Source organism: Lagopus leucura, unplaced genomic scaffold (genome assembly GCF_019238085.1).
Source record: "Lagopus leucura isolate 7727_CA_CO unplaced genomic scaffold, USGS_WTPT01 Super-Scaffold_702, whole genome shotgun sequence".
Classification (NCBI taxonomy): Eukaryota; Metazoa; Chordata; class Aves; order Galliformes; family Phasianidae; genus Lagopus; species Lagopus leucura.
Genome location: NW_024962254.1, coordinates 12,535,777 through 12,556,127, shown reverse-complemented (window position 1 = coordinate 12,556,127; position 20,351 = coordinate 12,535,777). Strand labels below are relative to the sequence as shown.

General features: G+C 39.7%; 1 protein-coding gene across 3 annotated transcripts in view; it reads right to left on the bottom strand.

Annotated features, from left to right (window-relative positions):
* Window positions 1–20,351, bottom strand: part of GRIA4 (glutamate ionotropic receptor AMPA type subunit 4) — a 226,440-nt gene that overhangs the window by 141,898 nt on the left and 64,191 nt on the right. For all 3 annotated transcript variants that reach the window (XM_042862478.1, XM_042862477.1, XM_042862480.1), the window contains exon 3: window positions 5,592–5,831. In XM_042862478.1, the coding sequence (XP_042718412.1) occupies window positions 5,592–5,831 (240 nt within the window). The remainder of the gene's footprint in view (window positions 1–5,591; window positions 5,832–20,351) is intronic.

Genomic DNA, 20,351 nt, shown 5'->3' with positions numbered 1-20,351 from the left:
GGGGAATGGTTTTAAACTGAGACAGGGGAGGTTTAGGTTAGATATTAGAAGCAAGTTTTTCACACAGAGTGTGGTGATGCACTGGAACAGGTTGCCCAAGGAGGCTGTGGATGCCCCATCCCTGGAGAAATTCAAGGCCAGGCTGGATGTGGCTATGGGCAGCTTGATCTGATGGTTGGTGACCCTGCACATAGCAGGGGGGTTGAAACTAGATGATCATTGTGGTCCTTTTCAACCCAGGCCATTCTATGATTCTATGATTCTGTGATTCTGTGATTCTATGAGCATACAGTTTTTTAATTTTCCAGACACCATGCTATTTCCTCTTCTCTATCTTCCATATTTTCTGAAGGAATGCAAGGCAGGCATTAAGTATAGCTAGCATATTTGCTGCTAACTGCTGGGACTGCTATTCTGACAACAGAGAAAATTAGATTAGCCTGATAAAATGATTATTAATAACAATTCCAAAAATCTATCTCAAAGTAAGACAGAGAGCTATATATTTCTTATATCTTTGTCTTCTCCAGGTAGCTGAGACCTCACCTATCCTCTGCAAGTGCTTGAAGACAGATGCTTACATTTTGCTGCTCTAAGTGTTTTGGATGAATTTGAACATGTTATTAGAACTTGTCTAACCCTACTGACAGGCTTAGATTTTCATAAAATGCAATTGCTCCAACTTTAAAGGAGTTGCTATAAAGACAGTGTGCAGCAATCTGGGGAAATTAAATTCATATTGTGCACACTGATCTGATTTTTCTCACCTGCAACCATGACTGAGTTGGTTTAATGAAAAGTGTGTAATTAAAAGGAGAAAGGAAAAAATAAAAATAAAAATCCAACAAGGCACGTAAACAGGTTCATAGACATTGCCTAATTTCTAGAAGAGAACAATAACTATTTTACAGTCTCTGCGTAGCCAACTGCTAGGCCAGCTGGTAGCTCCAGATCCTGCTATAGCTCTTTAGTCACAGTCAGGGGCTGACAACTCTTGCTGGGAAACAGAGTTAGATTTGAGTGGCTGATTTACTTTGGGGGAAGCCCTTCCAGCCTACTGGCTGCTGTCCTTCTCACTTTTCTGTGCAGCCCTGCAGCCCTCTGTTCTCCTGCCCCAGCTCCCTGAGCTGGGCAATGCCCATAGTGCTACCAGCGACTGATAACATTCCAGCTCTCGGGAAGGCTGTGTACAGCACAGGCAACGAACACAAGCCTGCACAAGACTCTAAAACAGATTCTCACACTTCACCCAAACTCTTCCAGACTTCTTGTGGTTTTAGGCTCTGGCTTTTGCTTTCTGGTGTTAGAAATTACTATTATCAACCAGCAAAACTCTGCAGGAACACCTGTGCCAAGTCAAAACTTCCCTGCTAATTTTCAGATGCAAATCTCCTTATGATTGTATGCCTCTTTTTGAAAGATATGCCTCTCAGCCACAATGAAAAGAACATATGTAGCCCCAGTGTTCCATTAGTCTGCCTGTTTGGCCCCTTCATTCCTCTCCTTTTAGAGCTGATATCAAAGAACAACAGAGCACTTTGCCTCCATAGGATTTACCTCTCTTCTCAAGGAGGCATGACTTTCAATTTACACCATCCTTGACATGCTTTGTTATGCTTTGTCAGCTGAGTTACAGCTAAGTGTTCTTCAGCCTGCTCTTTCCCATTTCTGTACACTTTTCCAGAACTTTGCTGTTAATATTTACTGCAGTTAACGTGAATTGTATTGAGCTCTGGGTAATAATTAAACCCTCTTATAGGAGGAGGGTAGAAGAAAGGAGGACATACTGAAACCAAAGGGTCCACGAGGCTTTAGCCTCACTTCTTATTTGCTCACCTTCCCTGCTAAGTAACAAGTTGCATATTCCTTCATCAGACCTGATGTCTTTTGCAAAACCTGTTTTCCTTTTCTGTAACATCCCTTGCTATTTACAATTCATTTTGTAGCTATGTCGTTCTTTTTACTATCTACACTCTGTCACAGGACAGTGATTTTTCAGACTGCAAGTCTGGCAGAATGTCAGAAAAGGAGATTTAACATACTCGCTAGAGCTACCAACTCATTGGAATTTGTGAGAGCCAAGACTACTTCGTGGCATAAACCCAAGTGCAGCGTGTGACAGTGACTTGGAGAGCTACAGTGACAGTACATTTCAGTAGCAAAAAGGCTGTAGTTCTACAGGGAGCTGAGGGTCTGACCAGAGACGAACAGAGTGATACAACAGAGAAACCCACCTTGGTCACTGAAGTCAATTGTTCGCCCTCTAAGAACTGAGCTGCATGCAACAGAAGAGAGGCAAGTAGGATGGAAAGTCTGGCAAAGCATGTCTGGAAACAACACGGCTGAATGTTGCCTTCTTCCTAAAAAGCAACTGCATCTGGCTGGAACGTATGCTTATCATTTACCTTCCTGCATAAGAATTTATTTATAGCTTTCTGGTTAAGCTGCAAAGAGAAACTTGCAGGCTCAATGTAAAAAAGAAGACATAACACTTGTTCCCATCCCTGCAGCTTGGTTAGATGGAGCTGCTTGGAGAGACGGGGATATGTCTGGAATGGAGATGAAGGTTCTTTGGCAAAAATCTGGACGTGACTAAGTTCTGGTCTCACAGAAACCCTATTGTGATTCAGGAGCAATGATTTTTTTCCTGATTACACTAGATTAAAAGATGATATTTACTTTTTTTTTTCATATCATATCTGAGCTCCACTTTGTGGAGTGGTAGTGAAAATTATTATATCTTTACAGTTATCTTAATATTTAAAGGTACATCACATCTTACTTTCTTCTGCATTAAATGGAGTCACAAGACCTATTCAAATTTTGAGAGAAAATCCACTCTCTGCATACATCTGGCAAATGTAATCTCTTTATCAGACACACTGATGAGTTCAGAGTTTCTGAGTTTATTGCCATAAGAATTGTTTATTGACCACAGTGTTATAGATGATGTTCTGAAATTGCCCTTGGTGTGTTACTGCATGCTTAAAAATGATGCCACAATCTAATTAAGCATGTGAATTTAGATAAGAAAGTAGAGTTCTGGTTTTTCTCTTCTTCTCATGATAATTTGTTGAACTTGTAGGATCACATCTGTAATTGTGTGTTTGTTTACTTGTTCCGCATTACGATGTCTTGAATAAGAACACTTTTAAATTCATCATTTTTTCTCTTTTCTTATAGTTATCTAGCATGTTCTAGGATGTGGAATAATTGCTACAGGCAACTTGAAAATTAAGGTATAACACTATTCACTTAAAATTAAGGTATGGATTGTTCATAGATGTACAAAAGCAACGGAAAGCCATTAAATAGCATAGAAGGAAGCGAAGACTCTGTGGCCAAGTTCTGTAATCGATAGTAGTTCCCCAGGCAACCATAGCTGTTGGTGACATCAGGAGAATGTGATGTACTGACTCTAAGAAGAACAATGCTGGGATGGGGACTTAGTGGTGCCAAGGCACTGGTAAAACCACCTGCTACCCCAGGACAAAAGTCTGTCACTTCTATTTTACAAAATGCCATATTTTGGGTTAATTTTGGTCATTATACACTCATTATAATGCCAAAATGCACCTCCATCTCAAAAGCTACCCATCATCAAGTTGAAACCACTCCTCACTAAGGGATTTTTGGATTTTTTAACCTGTACCTTTAAAAGTGAAATGAGAGAATTTTATACCAATCAGAAGAAAGGTATATATGACCAGAGTCACTCAAGCTCCACCTGTAGAGTAAGAAGTAGTACAAAAATGGCTTAAGAGAGGGAAAGATTAGGGAAGATACCATACCATGTCAGACAAGTTGGTAGAACACCTGCATACATCTGTGATCAGTTGACAGGCCAAGTCTTTCTTCCTGCCCATAGGGACACCCATTGGTATGGTTCACTGAGTGTTTCCCTGGGAAGTGCAGTAATCACTGTAAAGTTTGTTTTATAGTTTAGTGGGCTTCTGTCCAGGGTGAATTACTGTTAGCTCTTTGCACATGCTTTGTATTGTTTTTGGTTAAACTCACGCTTTGCAGACAGTGAATTATCACTGGCAATCCACAAGAACCTGTAACCAGTTGCTAATAAAATGCACCATTCACTAAGGTAGCTATGTTAGTTCTGAGTGGCCATGGCCAAAATTCCTTCACTGATCTAGCTGTGTTAGTTTCTGATATAGCACTGCTAGACAAATTATGATGGGGCTGTGAATAAGCTCATGGAACACTGCTAGATGAATTGGGCAGTGTGCTATTTGTGAATCAGTAATTGTGGTAGTTCATATAGTGAAAGTGACTGGAGTTACAGTGCCAAACTGGGCATCACTCAACATGTTGTCCTCTAACACAACAGCTTCCCAAAATTTCCCTCACTGAACCAGCAAACATTAAAAAAAAAAACAAAAAAAAAACAAAACTTACAAACAGAACCAACAGATTAGTTTAAAAAGAAAAGCAAAAAACAACATTAGCAATTATGGAACAATACAGGTTCTTTTTTTTTATTTATTTATTTTAAAATTAAGTTCAGGTGTTTATGCAGTGCTAAAAACTTACTAAAAACTCTCTAAAATTTTGTGATTGTATATACCAGAAAATTGACGTCTATAGTCATAATGAATTAATTAAACAGATTTAGTTAGGTCAGTATGATTTCCTATTTCTACTGCAGAATAATGACTCTGGAATAAAGCCACTTCAGAATAGTCTATCCACATGGGCAGCTACAGGGAAATGGCTGTAGTAAAACAATTATTTGACTACAGCCATGCATCACTTTTCCCCTGAAAGTAAGCCATCAACATAAAAATCTTGCTTCTTTCCCAGAAGCTCAGCCATGTTGGCTAAATCCCCTTCCATACACCAAGGCAAAATGCTCTGCTGCCAGGATGAACGCATAACATGGAGAACGTGAGATTTTACTTCTCAATTAGGCACTAATGACAAGATGCAGTAATGCATTTATAGTTTTTTACCACTCAAAAGCTCTGAGATGCTCTGCAGTTTGGAATGGAGAATGCAAATAAAAAGAGTAGCCTTTTGTAATGCATTATAAACCTTATAAAATATGGTTGATCACAGAAGATGAAAGGAGTAGCGCATGGGGAAGCCTGCTGCCATGTCCTCTCTGTATCACCCTTCATTTCTCTGCTGCAGCTTAAGGATCATGCACTCTGTGATCCTGTCCTGATCTCCAAAGGCATGAGAGGCTTCTCAGCTCACATTGGTGCAAGTGCAGCAGAGAAGTGGTCAGCCCTCTCCACTTCTTTCTACCGCTGTCACTTATGAAGTGATCTGAAGAGTGAACTCAGCTGTACGATTCTGCTTATCGAACTGTGTCTTTATTTCACTAACATTAATTAAAATGTTTTATTATTCTAGACTTGAAATGCAGGTTTCAGCTGGTTGATTACTATTTGCTTGCACTGTCCAGTGTTTGCAGATGAAGGAATTCTTCATTCAACGACAGAGCTGCTCAGAGAAAGGTATTTAAAATGGAAGAGCTTTTAAATTTGACTCCCCAAGTTCTCAATGCCATATAAAAATGCACAGTTCCTGCAAAAGTCAATTGAACTAATATAATAAAAGTGGTTACAACTCACCTCGATCTGTGTCATACAGAAAGACAAAGCGGTTCCATTCATAGTGATCCAGCAAGCTCAGGAGGGCTCCCCGCAGCGATGGCCGCAGCTGCAGCACAAACTGGCTCTCACCTTCAGTGGGGAAACTTGGTGTGATGAGGGAGATGTGCAAGGCGCTGCAGAATGAGGTCAAGGTATGTACTGATCTCTTATCATAAAGTCCAAAAATGGCAAAAACTCCTCTAGAATATTGGGAGCAGACTGGAAGAAAAAAAGAAAGAGTTCATTTAGTAACAAAAAAATCTGTAAATACATACTTACTCCAACACCCCTAATTTCATAATTTGAAGATTTACATTTCTGCCTACGTAGTTAACTTCAATATTTATGTGTGTTTCATTCTGAAAACCAAGAAATACAAGGGCTGCTCTGAAACTAATGCCCCCTATGTTATGATGTTCCACAACATCAGAGGCAGATGGTGGTACATCAGTAGAGGTTGAACCTTCCCATCAGTGTCCCATTATTTTTTGTTGCTATGTGACAGATGGCAGAAGAAGAGCAATCTAACAAAATGGCATCTGATGTGGAAGCATAGATGAAGCAAAGGTGTGTACCTAAAACCCTCAGCAAGGAAAAAATGGCACCCGCTGACGTGATTGATGCTTGCTAAATGCTTATGGAGATCAAACAGTGGATGTGAGCACAGTGAGATGATGGGTGGTGTGTTTCAGCAGTGGTGACAGTGATGTGAAAGAAAACCCATATTCTGGATGGCCATGCATAGCTTTCACAGCACAAAATTAAGAGGTCTCAACCAGCTCAGCCACACCAATCAGCGGATTACAACCAAGGATCTGTATATATAGCTGAATATCAGCTTCAATCTGTTGGAAACAACTGTGGCAACATTGGAATATCACAAAGTTTGTGCCAGGTGGGTCCCATGAAAGCTCACACAGGAACAGAAAAATCACTGTATGCAAGTTTGTCAGTGCCCATTGAACCAGTATGAGTCTGAAGTGACAATTTCCTGAATCACATCATTGCCAGTGATGAGATATGGTATCAGCACTATGAGTTGGAGTCAAAATAGCAGTGCATGGAATGGTGATGTAAACTCTTCACTGAGCAAAAAGTTCAAGACACAGTGATGTGCACTGTCTTTTGGGATAGGAAAGTGATTCTTCTGGATTTCCTGAAACTCAGACAAACCATCAGCTCTGATCATCACAGTGCAAAGCTCACTAGGCTGAAGTCTCAAACTTCCACAGTCACGTCAGAGGAGAAGAATATCTTTCTCTTGCAACATCATAATGCCAGGCCCCAGACCAGTCTGAAGATCATGGAGTACACTGCCAATCTTGACTGGACTGTTCTGCCACAGACACTGTATTCCAGATCTGTTGCCTTCTGATTTCCATCTGTTCAGGCTGATAAAAGATGGACTGCGTGGGCAAAATGATGCCATTTCAGCAGCTATGAAACAGTGGGCCATCTCCGCTGGTGCAGATTTTTATGAGTGCAGAAAGAAGGTTCTTGTTTATTGCTGTCAAAAATGCATAGATGATGATGGCAACTGTGTTGAAAAATAATGTTTTGTAGCTTGAAATTTGCTCTATTACATAGTGCTATTCTGCTCTTTGTATCTGTTGTAGTTTCCATGGAAATAAATAAGAAGCATTACTTTTGGAGCAGACTTCGTAGATATCAGAATAACATTTTGTCATTTTTGGAATCTATTCATAGAAGATTACATTATCTATAGTTTTTGTTTTTGTTTTTTGTTTTTTTTGGTGTTGTTTTTGTTTTTAATTCTAAAATAAAATAGAAAGTAAATAATACGGTTTTGCACGCCAGTGGAAAGTCAACATACGCTGTTTTAGTCATAGCTCTATCAGGATTTTATCACTTACATTATTTTAAGCAGAAAAGTGTTCACATTTCAAAACATGAAAAATATCACAAAAGTGTCATCAGTCTCATGAGTGAAATCTGGACATTTTAAATCACAGCAACATAAAAGCTTCACTCACTTTTAAGCATGGATCCCCCATTCTGCATTAAGACTATTACAGACACTGAAAAAATAACAAACTATTCATGAACCATCTTTTTGACTTTAAGAGACCAGTTGATGAAAAATGTAAGTCATTGAGATCAGTCTGTTGCCCCAAACCTTTTACTTCTACTCTGGGTCAACCTCAAAACTAAAAAACAAATGACCTTAATACATATTCTGAACTTCGATTTGCTCTTGGAATCACTTAAGACATAAAGAAAGACTTCTACTGATCTCAGCTGACCGCATAAGGGCTTACTGATGTATGCACATAGAAACAGGATATTTTCTTGAGTAAGTACGGCCTTTCCAGCATAATAAGGTTCCGATGAAAAACACCCTATTTTTTCTTGAAGCCTAGAACAGCTTACTAGAAACACTGTGTGATAATTATCAGTTAGCTATTCCACAGTCTCGGAAAATTAAGAAAGGAACAGCCAGGGTGTCATCATAGGTACGTATTTCTTATGTTCTCCTGTTGCAGATCCTCTCTCCTGCCAGCCCATTCCTATGTGCACACTGAACAAAGGAAAACAGAAGTTGTGCCTTGATAACTAGATGACATAGAATCATAGGATCACAAGATTGGAAACAACCTACAAGGTCATCTAGTCCAACTGTCCTCCCACTACCATTGCTACTACAAGCACATATCTCATAGCTCCTCATCCAGACGCCTCTTGAACGCTGCCAGGGACGGCGACTCCACCACCTCCCTGGGCAGCCATTCCAGTGCCTGACCACCCTCTGAGAGAAAAAGTTTCTCCTAATGTCCAACCTGAACCTCCTCTGGTACAACTTGTGGCCATTTCCTCAGGTCCTGTTTGTTGCCTGGGAGAAGAGGCCAAACCCCTCCTCATCACAATCTCCCTTCAGGAAGCTGTAGAGAGCAATGAGGTTTCCCCTGAGCCTCCTCTTCTCCAGACTAAAAATTCCAGCTCCCTCAGCCACTCCTCATAAGTCTTGTGCTCCAGACCCCTCACCAGTTTCGTTGCCCTTCTCTGGACACGTTCCAGGACCTCAATGTCTTTCTTGTAGTGAGGGGCCCAAAACTGAACACAGTACTCAAGGCGCAGCCTCACCAGTGCTGAGTACAGGGGGATGATCACCTCCCTGCTCCTGCTGGGGAGCAGTTTATTATGAGGAAGATAGCACACTATTTCTAATGCAGGCCAGGATGCCATTGGCCCTCTTGGCCACCTGGGCACACTGTTGGCTCATGTTCAGCCGAGCATCAACCAGTACCCCCTGGTCCATTTCCTCTTCACAATCATCCAGCCACTCATCCCCAAGCCTTTAATGCTGCATGGGGCTGTTGTGGCCAAAATGCAGGACCCGACACTTGGCCTTGTTAAACCTCATCCCATTCACCTTGGCCCAGCGATCCAGCTTACCTAGATCCCTCTGAAGGGCCGCCCTACCCTCAGGCAGATCGACACCACCTCCCAGCTTGGTTGCAAACTTGCTGAGGGTGCACTCAATCCCCTCATCTAGGTCATCAATAAAGATATTAAACAGGATGGGTCCCTGTACCGGCCCCTGGGGGACACCACTTGAAACAGGTTACCAGCTGGACTTAACTCCATTAACCACTACCTGCTGGGCACGGCCCTGTAGCCAGTTCCTTACTCAAAGGAGTGTATACCTGTCCAGACCACAGGTGGCCAGTTTCTTTAGAAGAATCCTGTGAGAAACCGTGTCAAAGGCTTTGCTGAAGTCTAGGTAGACTACATCAACAGCCTTACCCTTGTCTACCAGGCTGGTCACCCAGTCATAGAAGATGAGGTTGGTCAGGCATGACCTGCCTTTCATGAACCCATGCTTGCTGGGCCTGATCCCCTGGATGCCATGCATATGCCATGTGATCTCACCCAAGATGATTTGCTCCATAACTTTCCCTGGCACTGATGTCAGGCTGACAGGCCTGTAGTTCCCCAGATCCTTCTTATGGCCCTTCTTGTAGACGGGAGTCACATCAACAAGCCTCCAATCCTCTGGGACTTCTCCAGATAACCAGCAGCGCTGGTAGATGGCCAACAGCGGCTTAGCAATCACCCCCGCCACCTCCCTCAGCACTTTAGGATGAAGCCGTCTGGTCCCATAGACTTGTGACAGTCCAGATAGGGGAGAAGCTCTCTAATTGTCTCCACCTGAATCACTGGGGGTGTATTTTGTGTAACATCTCAGACTTCCAGATCAGGGTGTAAAGTGCCCTGAGGATAACTGATCTGCTTATTAAAGGCAGATGTAAAGAAGGCATTGAGGACCTTAGCCTTCTCCTTATCCTCAGTGCTCATATTCTCTTATACTTATAAAAGGATTTCTTATTCTTTTTTACTGCAGTGGCCAATCTGGGTTCAAGCTGTGCTTTTGCTCTCCTAACTTCCTCCCTGTGTACCTTGGCAACTTCCTTGTAATCTCCCCAGGTAGCCTGTCCCTTCTTCCAGAGGACATAGACTCTCTTTTTCTTCCATGCTCTCAACAGTAGTTCCCGGTTCATCCACACTGGTCTTCTTCCCCTATGACTTGCCTTCAAGTTCTTGCGCCTTTACAATTTTCATCTTGAGGAGCATCCAGGCTTCCTGGATTCCTTTATCCTTAAGGAGCGACTCCCAAGGGGCCCGTGCTACAAGCATCCTGAACAGGTCAAAGTTCACCCTCTTGAAATTCAAGATAGCAGTTTTGCTAGTCACCCTTCTGACATCACCATAGAATAGAGAATTCTACAATTTCACAGTTGCTCTGCCCAAGACAGTCCTCAGCCTTCACATCTCCCACTAGTCCTTCTCTGTTAGTGAAGAGCAGGTCAAGCAGGGCATCCACACACTCTAGAAACCTCTTGGACTGCATCCTCAGTGCTGTATTATATTTTCGACATATATCAGGGAAATTGAAATCTCTCATGAGAACAAGTGCTGGAGATTGCGTGACTTCTGCAAGCTGCTCATAGAACGCCTCATCCATCTCTTCATCCTGATTAGGTGGTCTATAACAGACCCCCACCAAGATGTCACCCCTACAGGCCTTCCCCCTGATCCTTACCCACAGACACTCAACTTTATCATTTCCAATCCCAAGCTCTTCAACATCAAAACATCTTTAATATAAAGGGCTACACCACCACCTTTCCTTCCTCATCTGTCCCTTCTGAAGAGCTTGTAGCCATCCAATTTATGAAGAGTTTGCTATGAAGAGTTAATCTATGAAGAGTTCTCCTCACTTCCAGCCTGGAGGTCACAGTCACCCAGACAGATCAGCACAGTCAGGGTGTCACATACACTCTTAGCAAACAGGCTTATTCAAATCAGTTCAGCTTTAATTGTTTCATACTATAGCATGAAGAGTGAAAATAAAACTTGTGCATTTTTCCTCCTTAGTTTTCAGTGATTTATCTGAAGCCAGAACTGGAACAAGGCACAGCAGTTCTGGGATTTTATGTATGTCCCCACTGTTTCAGCCCCTAACCTAAAGATTTTCACAGTCGAAATATACAAAAATACTTTTAACAGTTAAAGCTTTCTTCTTCAAAGGTCTCCTTCAATATGTTGATACACAGCTCTTATAAAGCCCTTAGTGTTTGCTTTGCTTGTCCACACAGCATACATTCTCCTAAAACCATCAAATGACTGGCTTACTATTTCCCTAATCATCCCAAAAAGTGCTGTTCTGCACTTTCTCAGTTTCATCTCATCTGCCTTGAACACAGATGAACAACCTGCTCAGAATTTCAATCGAAGGCTTTCTGCTTCTTTCTGTATTACTTCCCCATCTCTACTGTAAAACACTTCTGCTGACATACCCTAGGATCACATTGCTTGGTTTTGTTGTTTTTTTGTTTTTTTTTTTTTTCCTAAATGTGCATCTCAGCAGTGGCTGACAATCATCTCAGGATCAAAATTCTGCTCTTTTGTCTTCCTAGGTCATTTTCAAAAGATGAGTTTCTGCATAGTGCATAGTATGTTTATTAGTCACCAATGTACAACTTTTCCATTATGTCGCATCTATTGCCATACTCCTTAAAATTATATACTTCCAGTTATTTTCTTAGCCTACTCTGAACTTTCTTCAGATGTCTGTGTCTGCCTCACCAGCAAATTACATCAGTGTACTGTGACTTTTTAACCCCATGTCTCTTATAAAAGCAGTCTCTTAGTACCTTCCCAATATACAGCCTGGTACAAACTCCTCTACTAGCATTTGTTGTCATTGTACTTTTAGTTCTACATCTACCTTGTAATTCTCTTTGCATCTATTTCCATAGATAACTTTCCTTAGGAACATGGTTATTTTACTTTAGTCTCTTGGCAATAGAAAGGTATTGATTAGTCCTATACTTTCCATCCTGTTGATTCCTGGTTGCATTTTATTCCCTTTTAAGTACAGAGCTGTATTTTAACATTTTATTTCCAAAAAAATTTGTCCTATTACCTTACAGACTATTGATGCTAGACACTGCATGGCTGACAGGTTCTATGTCCATTTTAAAAATAAATATTCTACTCTCTATTCACTGACCATGTGTATCACAACTGATTTAACAGGTCTACTAAGAAGTACTTGTTATTGCATCTGCCCTCCAGTAAACAAACTTTTCAGAAATCATGGAAAAAGGGGCAATTTCCCAATTCCCATTACCCATTGGGCCCCTTCTTTCAAGGTCAACAGCCTCCCTGACTGAAAATCAAAGTCAAGTACCTATTAGTTTTAATCTATATCCAGATTTTCATGATTTTTCATTCCATCATCAATGTATACCAGTCTCAATTATTTTACTATATATTCCCTTTGTATTTATAGATCTAAATGACCTTTTGCAGTTGTATCAATATCCTTTGCAAGTTTCTGTTCTCACTGGCAGCACTATCGTAGGCTCTTATTCCTGAAAAACAAAAAACAAAAACAAACAAAAACCCCACGTCTTTACCTCCTGATTTCTTACTGATATTTAAAAATATTTGTTTCTCATGTCTTTCTTGTATAATCATTCATTCATTCATTCATTCAGTTCTGGAGTCACATCCTGCAAGCTACTTTCCCCTGCAAAAGGATTCCTTCAGGTTCTACAACTCATTCTGTAAGGAAATGGCAGGGCCCCCATTCTCAAGCACAGTACAGTTGACTTCAACAATTGAAAGAGCTGAACCTAAAACATCTGCACGAGTGCTAGTTAATAAATGTATTTTTGGTTTAGAGAAAACCTTCTATAAGGTAATAAGGCCTTGCTTTGCCTTAGTTTTTTCCAGTTTTATGCAGGCAAAGTACTTTTAATCCATACAGTCAGATTTTACATGATAAAAAATTCAAGAAATCAGTATCAAGCTGTGAAATGATCCTCCTGATAGAGTTAAACCTCAGATTCATTCTCAAGATGTTGGGAAAAAAGAAAAGACAGAAAAAAAGCCTCAGAAATGTCATTAAACATGATATTAACCTTTTCACTAAAAATAACAGAAGAATAACTCTTTGCATTTTCTAAGCAAACTGTCTTTGCCACAGCCTACACACCAAATGCAATAAAACATTACCTGACTATTATTAAAGTCTTGAAATAACAAATCGAAGAAAGCTTAAACTGCTCTACTTCAGATCAAGACTTGCAAGTTACTGAATAGCGTCCTTCTTTGCTCCTTGATAAGAAGAAATGCTAAGATGAAGAGGGTTATTAGAATTTTTTCTTCCTCAGTACAATACCGAGAGAAAAAATGCCTATGACACTATGGAGATTAGGCTTAAACATATGCAGAGATGCTGCAGTGCTCCTGAATCAATTTTACAGTAATCAGCAGCGACCACAAAAATCAGCAAAGCCAGGAGTATTTGCCTTCTACCTCAATACTGTTCTCAAAAAATGCCTCCAGGCAAACATGACTACCTGGATTTCCCAATTCTTTATTTCTCTTATGATTCTAAAAGCATTTTACTTATTATAAATTGACTAAACAGTGCTTGGTAAAATACAGTCTAGAATAAGCATTCCAAGATAATTTTCTTCAGGATTTTTTCCCCCGTAAATATAAAGCAGTGACAAACAGGCTTTCATGAACTAAGATTGAAAGTTATTTGATAATAATTTGTCTTTAAACAAGTCATCTTTTCATAGCTGACAACTTGATTACACATATGACTTTCACCTGTAAATTTAGCAATACTATTGTTCTCACTAAAGATAAGCAGAATGTTATATATTAAATATGCAAGGTAATACTACCTATTACCTATAATATTATCTAATATTACCTAATTTTACATAGTACCTGCAATACAAATGAGGTATGTTCTATTCTAGCAGTTTATATTATATATTTGTACTGTCACTTTAAAAGAATGGGTGACACAAGGGACCTTCAGTTAAAAACAATAAATCGTGATGCCATACTGGCACAAATTGTACACTACAGTGTTTATCGATGTATGCAGTCAAGGCACATGTGGTCTTCTTTCTCATTTTAAATACAAATCATTTTCTTAAAAAAGAAATTAAAAAAAAAAAATAATCCCAATTTCTTATTATCTACTGATTTTCAAAAGTTACACCCATATAGTTTAAAAGAACAGGTGGAATGTCAGAGTTCACATATGGCTGTAACAATAATTGTGAAAAGGACACAAGGCAAGTGAAAGTCTGCCTTGTGAAAGTGAGATTGGCCTTGTTTCATTATTTGGTCAGACCCCAACATTTTCTGATTTCTTCAAGCTGCAAATGAAAGATCATGCTGAGAATATATTTACAAAACTAAATCTGGTAAGCAGAGCACGTCTGTCAACAGTATCAATTTTGCTTGGTAGCTTACAGTGTTTATACCATACAGGCAGGAATTTGGCCAACTCACAGCCTAGCAGGGAAGTAGCAGGACCATCCCTCACAGCCATGCCTCCAAGACTTCCAGGGCACAGGCTCTGAAACACTGTGCAGACCTCTTTTTAAAAAATGCTTTCCTCTAGGTTTTAGGCTCCTACTGCTCCAGCATGGGTTCTTCCCATGGTCTGCAGTTCTTTTTCAAGCACCAGCATGGGTCCTTCAGGTGAGTTGCAGTCCTTCAAAAACAGATTGCTTCAGCATGGGTCACCCACCAACCCTAGTTCAAAAAACTGCTCCAGCCTGGGATTTTCTCCACAGACAACTGCTTGTGCCAGGATCCTGTTCCTGCATGGGCTCTCCATGGGCTGTAAGAGCTACCTTCTTCACCATGGGCCTCTGATGGGCAGCAGGGAAATACATGCTCTGTGCTTGGAGCACCTGCTGCCTTCCTTTTGCACCAATCTTGGTGGCTACAGGGTTGTTTCTCCCCCATTTTCTCACCCCTCTCTCTCACAGCTGAGCTATTCTTTCTTAACTATGTTATCACAGAGATGTCACCAGGTTTGCTGATGGGTTCAATTTTGGCCAATCGTGGGTCCATTTTGGAACTCACTACAGCTAGCTGGAAACTGGGGCAGCTCCTGGTTTCTTCTCACAATGGACATCCCTGATACGTCCCACATGACATAATCTTGCCACAAAAGCCTAACACGCTTTCTCAACTTCAGAAGAAGTTCATATAAAATATCTATGTAGGTATGTATTTTTCCTTGCCACCATAGTAGCATGTGAAGGATTTCATTTGATGAGTGACTGAAATGCTGTCAAGCCCTGGATCACACTCGTGTTCTCCAGTTTGTTCTGTTGCTGTGCATTGTGTTTGTCAGCACTGAACTCCTTCAATGAGGAATAGACTAGTTTTATGAAGATGCAAACTCTTCAATTTAAATGCAGCACAGAAGAGAAAATTATTTCATCCAGATAAAGATCTATCTCCCAAGGTCAAATGATTTATCAAGTTATATGCATGAGAGCTCCAAGACCTAAGAGATTAAGTACAACTCCTAAAACAGCTTTGAGATGAGAGTTCCCTGTTAAACTGTCAAAACAGCTCTCCTTTGCTTTTGCACAGAATTCAACATCTCTTTCTCCTGTATTCTCCCTGATCCATCTCCACCTGATCCCTCCATTGACCTCCAACTCCTGGAAGGGGACACAAAGTCAGGTAAGTCTCCACATCACAAGGGAAGTGATCCAGATTCATCCCTATGTAGTTTTCAGTCATCTTGCCCCAAATCAAGAATAGATTTCACACAAATATGCTCTTCCTTGAGTTTATGATTAAATCTGCTGACTTTATACTAAATTATGCTCTTGCATTAAGAAAAACTCCAAGCACTGAGACCACTTTAATGAAGTACCTTCATCAATTAGATTATTAATATGAGATGATGGATAGAATTATAGAACAGAAGACAATATTATATAAAATGGGCAGATTAAAAACTTTACAGGTGTATTAGGGCTAATTTACTGCTATCTTAAAAACTGTCTTGCATAGAAAAATATATATTTAAATACTGCAATCCAAATAAGGGAAAAATGGAAGAGTTTCTTATAAGTTATGTTTTCTCTGTCCAATGAAAGAAATACCTATCATAACCATGATTATTTCAATTTTGTAGACCTCACATAGTCTGCTTTTGCCCTTTCAATACAAATTTCTTCAGGCAAAAAAAAATTATCTTCCTCTACCTTCAGGGAGCACACATCATACTTTGGTACTACTATGCCTAAAGCATTCTATCTGGAAATAATATTGCATTGTTACTGTAACAGAAATCAGTTTATTGGTCTATATTTTAATACAGTAAATGACTGAGGTGAACAAAAAGAGACTAGATCTTTCTGGTTAAAAAAAAAAAAAAGTGCAAACTGAATCACAAATTCTATCCTCTCAAATACTTATTAAATGTTTGTTCTCGTACAATATAGCTGAGTAATTATAAGGCATATATACTGGCTAGAAAGAGCAGCCCTTGAGAGCAGCTCTGCAGAGAAGTAACCTGGGGATGCCGGTGGATGAAAAACTTAACGTGAGCCAGCAGTGTGCTCTTGAAGTTCAGAAAGCAAATGGTATCCTGGGCTCCATCCGAAGAGAGGTGGCCAGAAGGGACAGGGAGGTGACTGTCCCTCTCTACTCTGCCATCATGAGGCCCCATCTGCAGTACTGTGTTCAGGTCTGGAGCTTCCAATACAAGAAAGACAGAGAGCTGCTGGAGAAGGTCCAGAGGAGAGCCACAAAGATGATCAGGAGGCTGGAGCACCTCCCCTATGAAGACAGGCTGAGGGAGCTGGGCTGGTTCAGCTTGGAGAAAAGAAGGCTGCAGGGTGACCTCATTGCAGCTCTTCAGTACCTGAAGGGAGCCTACAAACAGGAGGGGAGCCAACTCTTTGAAAGGATAGATAACAGCAGGACAAGGGGAAATGGTTTTAAGTTGAAGGAGAGGTGATTTAGGTTGGATGTCAGGGGGAAATTCTTTACAGAGAGAGTGGTGAGGCATTGGAACAGGCTGCAGAGAGGTTGTGGATGCCCCGTCTCTGGAGGCGTTCAAGACCAGGTTGGATGGGGCTCTGGGCAGCCTGGTCTAGTATTAAATGTGGAGGTTGGTGGCCCTGCATGTGGCAGGGGGGTTGGAGATTCATGATCCTTGAGGTACTTTCCAACCTGGGCCATTCTGTGATTCTGTGAAGTCCAATATGTCAGGCATTGAACCTCCTAAACTAAATTCATACTGCAGGTCAAATCATCTCACATTCATGTGTGGAACCAGGAGTTAGACTCAGTTGGTTCTGTGCATTCCATCCATCTCAGGCTAGTCTATGATTCCCATCTTTCATTTCCCAGCATTTCAACTGCCTGGTCTATTTCAGACTATGAGCAGTTGACAGAAAGGCCAGCCTCCTTTCAGATGTTTCAGAATAGATTAACAGTATAGTTAGTCCAACTTTCTCACCTGTGGCCTCTGGGTGAGACTCAATATAAATAATTATGTTAATTATGTTAAAAACCTAATGGATCTGTAGTTTGTAAACTTTCTATAGTAAATTCCAAAACCCAAAGAAACAGACCACATAAGTACTTGTCCTAGAAGTTATTGCGTTTAGTTTCATAAATAGAATTAAACACATAGTAAAGAGTGTGCAGGAGTACTTATTTGGAAATCAGCAGGTGGATCTATCAAACAAGTCACAGAAAAGTGACTTTGTGAGTTTCCTTTACATCTTAACCCATAGCAGTGGGTTTCTACCAACATCTGTGACTTGCCAACTTATTAAAAAAACTAAAAACATTTTAAAAAATAGTAAATTTTGGTTTACTATATCGTACAGTAATTTGGGAAGTATAGTTTTGTTTGTGCAACTGCAGACATGAGAAAATACTGCAAAACTATACCACAGATGTGTTACATTTTTAAATTAATAATTAAATTTCCAGAAACAGTTCTAGTGAATTGTCTCTAAAAGACAAGTTCCTGAAATAACAGTAGGACATGATAATGCATTTCTTGCTTACTGAATAGAAAAAGAAATTTAATTAGCTTAATTAACATGCACAGGGTTTTCCTCTTTCAAAATCTGTATGAACACTGTAATATAGTGTTTTTTTGTGCGATGTCTTGCACCAGGTCACTAAGTTACAGAACATTAACTTAAGAAGGTTATTCTGAGAAATGCCCAAAATAACAAAAAAGAAAAAAGGGCCATAGAGACCAGGCATCACTGACTCGTAGATTCAACTGCCGAACTCCATGCCTCCTATGGAGCAAGCTTTGCTCTTCTCAAATTAAAACACTGATTAAAGCTTTCTCCCTGCCAGTCCCCAAAAATTTGTGAAAAGGGCATCTATGTCCTTTAGGTATGTATGCACACAGAGATAGATGAGAGGACTGTCTCATTTGAGCCCTCCACCAAAAAGGTATTTTTTGGTTGATTTCCCATCTCTAAAACAGGAAAAGGTATGTCCAGAAAATGGATCATCCCAGCTTAAGATGGATGTTCTGATTCACCCACTGTATACACGTGTCTCTTATTTGTGGCAATAAAAATAGACTGCAACTTGGAAAGACTTGACATCTACACTTAGATAACTACATTTAATATTATAGGTTTTTAAAATCTCACTAGAGAAATTTGTCCTATGCGTTTTTCTTCCCTGTCCATCTGTAGCTTCCGTGTGATTTGGAGCTGACTTTTCTTGAAATCCTCGTCACACAGTGAGGGCACTGATTTCTTCTAGCCAGGGCTGAAGGCATTTCTCTGATAAAGACCGTGTATCTCTGTTTTCCTGAAAAGTGCTGACAACTCTCATTTCTTGATGGAGAACACAAAATAGCTCAGCCTTTCATACATTTCTATGAGGAAAACTATTTTAATCTTCTAGTAATTTCCATCAGAACATTTCTCCACCAATAAGGTATTTTACTTTCATTAATACATAATTCCAAATCATTTAAATCCAATGGAACTTTTTTACACAACAAGAAACATTATCACTGGGTTTATTTAAAAAATTTCTCTTTAAGTTATGCCTTGGCAAGTCTGCTTGATAGAACTCATCTCATGAATTTCACATGTGCTGAATGCTAACAAATCTTTTCTAATTTTTAAAAGTACTTAATGGCTCTCTCTGCAGTAAATTAACCAGTCTTTGTTCCTTTGTGGCCCAGTCCGCACACCATGGGCATTTAGAGCCATCTGGCTATGCACCTAAACATGTGTTTCTCTAATTCTACCAAGGCTTCCTCTTTGAACACTTTCCCGAAGAGAATCCACATGCAGCATTTACCTTTCATATGAATGAGAACCCACATTGGTACAGAAGTTCTTTTTTGGCTGTTTTTAAAAACTGACAAAGATATCAGCACCACATGTACAGCAAGACTTCTCAGACTCAGAGAAGTATTTAGAAAATGTTAAGACCAATGGATTTGGTAAAAAGTTCCCATGATTCTGTCAGGTTTTCTCAAGGACAAAATGTCGACAGTTCTCTCTTTTTTTCTTTCAGAATAGAAACTTAAAGAGGCATAACAGATTGTATGTAGATTAAAGTAGACTAACAGTTAAACACGATGAAATCAGCAGTATATTTCCCGGTTGCTTCAGTAAAGTCAACATTTCAACTCAGATACTCACATGGTGGTTAGAGATCTGTGTGAAAAATCTTTAGTTTGTTAGTTGAGGGAAAGCTCATCTTGATCATTTATGAATATCTACAGAATTCATGGCTTATAATGCATCTAGATTGCCTGTGTGATTAAATATTTTTTGTTGTTCATTGATTCTTTTTCTTACATGACAAGGCATTTGTTTCAGTTCAAGTCTGAACTTCATCCAGACATTCCTTTGTAGAGGAAAAAAAAAAGGCGCTTGATTTCTTATAAAAAATGTAATATTCTATAAAACCTTTTCCCACATCCAACTTTAATGAAACAGAACAAAGACAAGTCTGAATTTTGTTTTAAGAAGTAATCCTTTGATGGCCCAATTTTCTACAATATATAGCTTTCCTGTTTCTTTTTATCTTGAAAAGGAAGAAAATCAGCACATTTAAGCAGATATTTTTCTTTCCAGAAGAACTGAAAAAAAAAAAATCAGTACTATTTTAAATAGGAGGGCATCTAATCAAATGGGTAGTTGATTAGATAAAAGTATATTTTTAAACATAGCTACTTAATCACAGATTTTTCTTATGCAGAAGAACAAGTATTAGTACTTCTCACAGAAAAAAAAAAGAAAACCACACATTTTTTTCTTCTTTTTGAAGAAAGATGCTAATTCTGCAGTTCTTTTGCAAGCAAAGCTGTCACTGAATGGAATTTACTGAATTTAGTAGGAAAATTAAGAGCTGGAACAATAT